The sequence below is a fragment of the Pleuronectes platessa genome, chromosome 4 (genome assembly GCF_947347685.1).
Source record: "Pleuronectes platessa chromosome 4, fPlePla1.1, whole genome shotgun sequence".
In the NCBI taxonomy this organism is placed as follows: Eukaryota; Metazoa; Chordata; class Actinopteri; order Pleuronectiformes; family Pleuronectidae; genus Pleuronectes; species Pleuronectes platessa.
Window position 1 is genome coordinate 7,868,531 of NC_070629.1, and position 8,884 is coordinate 7,877,414.

At 44.0% G+C, this 8,884-nt stretch overlaps 1 protein-coding gene across 1 annotated transcript; it reads right to left on the minus strand.

The window, feature by feature from the left end:
- Window positions 1-2,557: 2,557 nt before the first annotated feature.
- Window positions 2,558-7,267, minus strand: zgc:65851 (uncharacterized protein LOC321113 homolog). Its single transcript, XM_053420531.1, has 4 exons — window positions 6,515-7,267; window positions 4,469-4,786; window positions 4,089-4,213; window positions 2,558-3,284 (listed from the first exon to the last, which is right to left on the minus strand). The coding sequence occupies exons 1-4, from the start codon at window positions 7,265-7,267 to the stop codon at window positions 2,915-2,917; spliced, it is 1,566 nt and encodes a 521-aa protein (XP_053276506.1). The 3' UTR covers window positions 2,558-2,914.
- Between the last annotated feature and the right edge of the window lie 1,617 nt (window positions 7,268-8,884).

An 8,884-nucleotide genomic window follows, 5' to 3' on the forward strand; every position in this document is an offset into this window, starting at 1 on the left:
TTTAGGCTTTTTTCACAGAAGCCTTTTTGACATGTCAAAGAAGGAATAGCACATGTGTAAATAATAAAATCAGTACAGTGGCCCCTCACCAAAGGGTTTTTCTGGTAACTGCCCTGGCAGCAGGAGCCACAACATTCTACCATTATTGATGATAGTCCATCAATTAATTTACCTTCCATTATGCTACAAACTGTGTATTCTAATCAATGCTGTAAGTGTGGCCATACGTTAATGAGGTAGAAAGCACTATGGGGAGGGTTGTTCACAAAAACTGTGTAGAAGGTAGAGTCGCTGTCAGATAAGACGTATGTCGGAAAAGAGCTGCAGTGTGACTGGAAGGTTAAGCTACAACCAAATGTCAGATGAGGTGTGAGTATACTGAAGGTAAATGTCGCTCATAGAAGTTTGAAGTGTTTGAAAATATATGCATGTGATGTGAGAATGAGAAAAAGAAAGCTTTAATCTGCAGCAATGCAAAGTTGTGTGGGCCTGTGGTAGATGGCCCTGCAGCGATGCCTTTCACCCAAAGATCAGTGGTGGGAAGTACATTTACTTAGTTAATGTACTTTAACTGTACCTTTCACGTATCTGTACTTTACCTTGATTTATTTTCAGGTCCTTTTCATTGTCACTCCACCACATACATTATATGTCTGTATTATCTGGTCAATGTTCAAATAGTTTTTATTTATAAAAAAAAAAAATCAATGATTGAAGTGGTCCATTGATCCAATCAGAGCGAATAGTAACATTAAACTCCGCCTCTTGCATCAGCATTACTGGTAACCAGAAATGGATTCAGATGACACCTGCATTAGGGAAGTACTATTACTTTAAAGTATATAAAAGCAGGTATGTAATTACTTTTACCCGAGTAGAGAAGTTTATGTGGTAAATTTACTTTCATTTGAGAACATCTCTATTTATTTGTACTTTCACTGAAGTACTTTCACTGAAGAACAATGTTTGATTACTTATTTCTCTTGGGGAACTAATCATAATATTGTTCAAATTTCTTCTGTGCAAAATAGTCTCATTATCGTTATCTGTGAATACGATCAGATTACCCTCATTATTCATTTGGACTCTACACAACAAACATCTACAATACTATATTCAATGAAATCATTGTATCTCCAAACCCATGATCATGGTTATCTTATATTACAAGCTCTGAACACCTATGGAGTAAAAGGAAAGTCTATGTCATATTTCAAGCCATTGAAGAGATGCAGTTTGGTTCATAAATGTTTTTATTTGGCTTTGAGAGGAATATCACTGCAGGAGATAGCAGCACATACAGTCACAGTTGAATAGCATTCTTGAAAGTGGCAGCACTCCTCAGCCTCCTCAGAAACAAGTGAGATGCAGGTGAAAACATGTTTTTATTTTATCTTTCAGTCATGGTTAAGGCAAGTTCTTAAGTTGTTCTAAATTGAACACACAACAAGCAAAAATCTATCGCATCCAGAAGATTTTCAAGCTTCAAGAGTCAGGCCATGCATTTATGCCTGTTGGTTGATTCATTTGTCAAAAAAGAAAAGCTGGGCAGAACAGGGCTTAGAGAGGGAAGAAGTTAGGGTGAAAATAGCCCTTATATGCGACTCTGTATCATACAACCATGACCACAGGAGCATCTGGCCCACCTGCCACTTGCAGTGTGGGCTGAGGACTGTCAGTGTCACCTTCAGCTGCCTGACACTGACAGCCAGGCTCACATTTACTTTGCTTCCTATTTCCAGCTAAAATACCAAAATGTGTGTGAGGAGAAATAATAAAAAGTTGGTTTGCTCTGAAAATGTAGGGGAACGAAAACAAGCAATAGGGCTTAATTATCAAAATTAAACTCTGACAAGTGATGTGGCTGATAAATTATTTGACAAATGAATCAATCAAAAGGGGGATAAATCATATTCACAAAAATATATATATTTATATTCAGCAGCAATTTAAATTCTATACTTTTCATTCTCATAGATGCACTTCCTCTTGGAGAAGCTGCAGCTCTCCTCCTCCGACACACTTACTGTATATACAGTCTTGTTTTTATGGTTGCCATTATTGCAGGGCTGTGATGCTACAGTAAATTAAAGAAAATGAAAAGAAGAAAGGGCTTGAATGGTTCACTGGTACATTTCATCTTGTCGTGGTGGGATGAGGGGTGGAATTAAGTGGGGATTGATGGACTGGAAGAAAAGAGGGGAGTGAGAAGCAATCACCTGCTGTGTAGCATGTGGGGGTTGAGCTGCAGTTTAAATAGAAGCGTTTTCATTCCCTCAGACTGCAACATTCAGGAATGAGCTGGTAGAGGCTTGATCTGTGATAAAATCTTCACCTACAGTTGCTCCCCAACTTTTATATGTAAAAATCAAATAGCACCGTAAAAGTTGGACCGGCTGTTTCACATGCTCCGAGCTTCTGTGCGTTTATCTTTAATGTCCGTGTGCTGTGACAACATTGTTACTCTTTAGGTATTGATTGCTCTTACTGTGAATATTCGTCATTAATGGCACATTTACTGTTGCTCATGTGAGGAAAAAAATAAAATTATTCCGCGTTTCAAACTGATGAAACTTTGTGGCATGATGATCGCCTCCTGCTGTGACCTTAAATGGTTGTGACCTCTGCAGAGTGTGAGGATGGTTTCAACTCTTCTCTCGTTGTCACACATCTGTTTCCTGAACAGCTGAACTAATCACTTCTGAGCTACAGAGAAAACCGGCAACAACACAGAAGGTGTGTGTGTGTGTGTGTGTGTGTGTGTGTGTGTGTGTGTGTGTGTGTGTGTGTGTGTGTGTGTGTGTCTTTGTGTGTGTCTGTAAGCGATAATGTGAACAGTAACCAGATCCATATAACTGATTGGTGGGATGTGGGATGTCTCATTGGCCATGATGAAGATGGTGAAACAAGCAGTTTAGCTCTTGCTGTTTTTGCCGGTGGGGCTCTTCTTCTCCTTCTCCTTCTCCTTCTCATCCTTCCCCTTTGGCTTCTCCTCCTCCTCTTCTTCCTCCTCCTCTTCCCCTTCCTCATCTTCCTCCTGGTCGTCGCCCTCCTCTCCCTCTTCTGCCTCATCCTCAGCCTCCTCCTCTCCGTCTTCTCCCTCCTCTTCCTCCTCCTCCTTCTCTTCCGCCTCCTCTTCCTCCTCCTCGGGCTTGGCACCGAACCTCCTGTAGGCTCCCAGGTTGTAGGTTCTGGCGGACATGTAGGAGAAGCCGGGGTAGCCCGACTGGACCATGGCGCCGCTGACGGAGCTGAGGCGGCACTCTTCACCTTCCAGCAACTTCCTGTATGGTCAGAGAGAGAGAGAAGGGGGGATGACGACCTCTAGTCTGGTTTCATTATCTGAGAGTGTATCTCTCCTGAGGGATCTAATGTCACTGGAGTATCAGTGGCAGCACCTCTGTGGTCTGATTGTGTTTATTTCCCCTGAACATCATCACTGTTGCTGAGTTAGACTGTGGTAAGGTTTCACAATGCATCAGTCCATTTCATATGTCATGTTACAATGGACAACAAGTTCATTGTTCATCTTATATTGGCATTTTGCATTTCTTTTCAATTTACAGTGTGTATATTTAGTAATTATGTGTTTATAGAGAGGGTTGTGTAATAGAAGTCACTGGCCAGACGGAGACATTACTTTCATATATCATGGGTCTGTAGTCTGCTGAGTGTTATTTTATTTTCTTGAAATAAACGTTGGGCTGAAAGTGCAGCTCATCATAAAGTACTAAAGTTTTCAAGACATGCATGAATAAAATATAATTCGATTTTTTTACATGCAATTTATTTTTCAAAAATGAAAGAAAGGTTGATTACTTTTGCCTTTTTTGTAAGTGTATCACTGAACTTACAAAATATAAAGGTTAAAAACAATACAAAAATTGCAATAATAATAAATCTTATTTCATTGCTCTTTTCTAGACACCAATAAGGACACCTCACAGTATATCAAAAATAAACACATCAATAAATAAATCATATAAGGGTACATAATAAGCAAGTTATTATGTGTTGCAAAACTTAAAAACAAGCAGAGTCCCTCATACTGTTCACTGTTGTATTGAGTTCACTGTATTGTGACCCACCTGTAGGCAGCGATCTCAATGTCCAGCGCCATCTTGACGTTCAGCAGGTCCTGGTACTCGCGCAGGTGACGGGACATTTCTCCTTTGGTGCTGCGCAGACCGGCCTCCAGCTGCTGAATGGTGTCCTACACACAGACACACACCGAGAATCACACAGTGAAATACCACTGTCTTGTCATATAGTCTGAAAATGCCAAACATTTTAGAAAATATTTTAATTATTGTGCTGAATTGAGTTAAGCATGAAAGTGATTTATAAAACATAGTCCTATAATTACTCTCTCAGGCTGTGTCATTAATCATTATTCATTGTGCCGAGTGTGTCCTGGTCTGTCTGTTTAAAATATAAAACATAAAATTACACCTTGTTATTCTCTTACCTGCATCTCTCCAATTTCATTGTTATGGCGATCATCCATCTCCGCAATCTGCCTCTCCAGGGCCTCGTTGTGGCCCCTGAGGGACTCGATCTCCAGGGTGCGGGCCTGCACCTGCCTGCGGTACTCGCTCAGCTCCTCCTTGGAGTGCTTGATGGCGTCCTGGTTGCGGGCGGCTGCCTCGGTCACGGTAGTAAACTTGGAATGGTACCACTCCTCTGCCTGGACCTGGTTCCTGGCCGACAGGTTCTCGTACTGAGACCGTATGTCCTTCAGGGCGGCAGCCAGGTCTGGCTTACTCATGTCCATCTCCACTGACACCTGGGCGTATGGGAGAAGGACAGAGGACAGCTTTTAAGTTTATATAAGATGTCATCATATCAGTAGAAAATCTTGTTGTTGTGTTTTTTTTCACTTGTATTTAGTTTGAATTATTTATCATGTCATTACCCCAGATGAAAAAAGCTTAATATCATGATTCAACAATCCAACTTCTCAACAGGGGTTAAGTGAAGATTATGTCCTAAAATGGCTGATGTGAAAATTTGACCAGTGTCATGTGAATTATTGTTTCAGGGTGCAAATCTTTCTCTGTTCTTGTTGCACTGGAATCATGCACAATATGTGTAAATATATATATGTATCTTTTCAACATTATTTAAAGCTACTGTAATACATTGGTTTACATACATTAACTAACCAGTATTGCAACAATAGTACAGGTACTGGAATCTGTGGAATTCCTTTTTTGTGTCACAAACTGATTAAACTCATAATTTAACTTGAATGTTTTTCTGAAGTGCTGCACTATGACAGACAGTACACATATACATATATACAAGGTGAGCGGAGTGTTGATGAGCTGACTTGTAGTCCAACGAGGTGGACTGCCGCAGCACTGATTCATCGACTGCTGAGTCAGGCCTCTCTCTGCTGAATAGAGCTGTGCTGTAATGGCTTACATGGCAACTCTATTCTCTGCAGGGGGGGAGGAGGGGAAATTCTGGAGAAATCTACCCAGCAACCACTCATATATGAATGACCTCCCTAAATATAATATAAAACTGCACATTGAGTGACTTGATTTCTACACAGAGTTGCAGCATCCCCCAGCTTCAGAGTCATGTTTTAGTTGGCTCCATCTGCAAATCAACTCCAGGAGCCTTAATATCTGAACACAACTAAAAAAAACTTTACGGCTTTGTTAATGAATTGTGGCAAACGCTTTTTGGGTAAACTTCTACCATTTGCACTTTTGTGCTACCGTTTACCTTAAAGTTCATAATGAAAAAAAATGTTGGGGTGTGCGACCCCCCCCCCCCCCCCCCCCGAGACGACCACACCCTTCGATAATGCGCTATGTATCTGCATCCCCCCTCCCTCTCTGCTCTGCACCCACCTGCTCACCATCTTTAAAAGCTCCTTCTGCGTTTATAATGACTTTGCTGCAGTAGACCCCCCCCCCCCCCCCCACACACACACACACACAGGATTACCACATATTCAGCACAGAAATAAGTGTCTGAGAAAAACTCAATGTTAAAGTTTGCATGGGGGAGGGGGGGAGGGCGTGACGGAGCGCAGGACGCTGCAGGCACGCGCGAGAGGAGGAGGAAGGGACAGCGCGTGGTGCTGAAACGGAACTGCCGTGTCATCACTTATAATCAGTGCGCATTGAAGGACGCAGCGTAGGCTGCAGAGCAACACTGTCATTATTACATTATCACTGGAGGTCTCTGAGGTCTCTTCAAAGCAATCAGTCATTTGATCATTCACTTTGCAGTCTGTTGAAGTCATGGGAAACATAAGAAATAACGTCCAGTCACTACAGTCAGTCCAGCCGCAGTCCCTGTACCAACATGTGAGGTGCTGGTTTATTTTGCGAATCATGTCTGGATATATGAAGGAGGATTGAAGAACATGAAAGTACATTAGTGTAAGTGTGAAAACTACAGGTTGATGATAAATCTGACATGTGGACCATGATCAACCACCTGTCACACTGCGGAGCACCAGGCCATGTGGACCCGGGGGGGTTGGGGGGTGTACCTGTGTGGCCTGCAGAGAGGTCTGCAGCTCCTGCAGCTCCTCCTCGTGAACTTTCCTGAGGAAGGCGATCTCGTCCAGCAGCGACTCAACTTTCTTCTCCAGCTCCAGACGCACCAGCGTGGCGTCGTCCACGTCCTTCCTGTAGCCCTTCAGGACGCCCTCCGCCTCCTCGCGCAGCCGGCTCTCCTCCTCCAGCTTCTCCCGCACGCGCTCCAGCGTGTCGTTCATCTGCACGCAGTCCAGGTGCATCTGGCTCTTCTCGTGCGTCACCTCCTCGACCCGCGCCCGCAGCTCGCGGATCTCCTGCTCATACAGCTCGTGCAGGCGCGACGGCTCATTGTGGCGCTGTCGCAGCAGCGTCACCTCCGCCTCCAGCACCTTGTTCTGCTGCTCCAGGTTGTGCACCTTCTCGATGAAGGACACGAAGCGGTCGTTGAGGCCCATCAGTTGCTCCTTCTCGTTGGTGCGGATGATCTTCAGCTCGTTGGTGACCGCGGTGGACTGGGTAAGGTCCATCCCGGAGTCCGGCATGGAGGAGAAGACGCGGCCGGGCGCCGCCGTCCTGCGGTAGGTGGCGGAGGACATCGCGGAGGGGGATCCATAGGTGCGGTGGCTGCTGCGGTACCCAGTGGAGTGCAGACGGGACGGGCTGCTGCTGCTGCTGCCCCCGAGACCCACGCGACCGGAGCGGGGGGCATCTCCGAAGATCTTCCGATAGGAGCTGCTGCTGTAGATATCGCTGGAGTAACTCATGTTTCCTTTTCTCGGTTGTGTCCTGTACAGGAGAGAGTGTGTGATAAGTTCAGGAGTGCGTGAGGGTGAGTGTGTGAGAGAAAGTGAGATGCGAGTGATGTCTGAGCAGGACAGGTGCTTTTATAGCAAAGGAGCCGGCGCATCATCTGACGCAGAGACAACAGAAGATGAGGGGAAACCTGCAATCTTTAGCAGAAAGCCTCCACCCTCTGGGGAGACACGGACTCACTCATGCAGCCCCTCTGCTCAGCCTCAAGGCTCACGCATCAACACACCAACTCTATACCATGATTTTCTTTATTGAATCGTCCGTGGCCCATTAAACTTTTCCATAAGGAACGAAGTCATGGACATCCATTAATGATCAAAAGCACGCGAATAATATCAAATCATAATCAATAATCTCATTCTCCCAATATGATCCCACTGGACTGTCTCATGTTACGGCCAGTCCAGTGTGTCGCTGCAGCTTTTCTTTGCTGTCCCAGCAGAAAGGCGGATGGGATCGATGAGTGGAGCTGTGCGCTATAGAAAGGGTTTCGGTGCTGCAGTCCGCATCCAGCCGCCCTCACCCTCATCCCCTGACCTCCGCAGTATCAGAATACGGGATGAGATGAACTATATGCAGCTAGGAAGTATCACAGTAACTTGAAACTTGTGTGTTTATGCTTTTAACTCTGTAAATAAGTTTGATCACAAACACCGTTACTCATTTATACTTATCTGACTCATCTAAAGCTTTACCTAGGTTTGGTTGTAGAACTATGGAGCTTATACGGTTCAGAGAAAAACAAGGAGCCATGTCTGCGTGGCCCGCGCGAGGAGCGGTGCTGCGCAGAGCTGTCGCTGGCCTTGGTGCTGATCCAGGCTGGCGCGGCACCACGCCCCATGTGAAGGAGACAGCCCCACCCACATGACTGCAGCCCCCCCACCACATCCACACCCAACAACACATCACAATCCGCCTCTTGTTCACCTACCGTCAGGAAAATAAATGAGCATTAGAGCCCATGCCAAGTCGTCTTAAATCACCTTGTACCAGTTTCGCCCATCAACAACTTTTGTTGTCGCCTTCAGTCAAAACATATGGTCTTTACGAGAAGGCATCTGCTCAGCAACAACATAGACTCAGTCACTGGATCTTCTCGTTTTTAGGCATTTCATTTTAGAACATTCCTTATTTTTATATTTCCTAAGTGTATTTGTGATTGTTTTTGTGTGCAGGTCAGCTTGTTTCTGGATTTCACTTACTCTGTAAGATGAGCCACTCTCTAGATTTTTCTTCTATTCAACAAATTGCAATGTGTTGTTTCTATATTTATATGTTATAAAATGTGTATTTCATAATTTTTTCATAAAAGCATATTTCATAAAAATATCAGTAAACTGGAGTCCTGTAATTTCTCTATTACATTGTTGTAACGCAAAATCTAAAAGACATGTAGATATTACTGTAATAATGCTATTAAAGTTTTACTATTACAAGATAGATAGATAGATAGATAGATAGATAGATAGATAGATCATATCCTACTGTAAAGTCATACCTTGCCTTTTCACTCAGTTAAGGAAGTATTCCATCAGCTACTACAGATACTATACATTTCATTCTCAGTG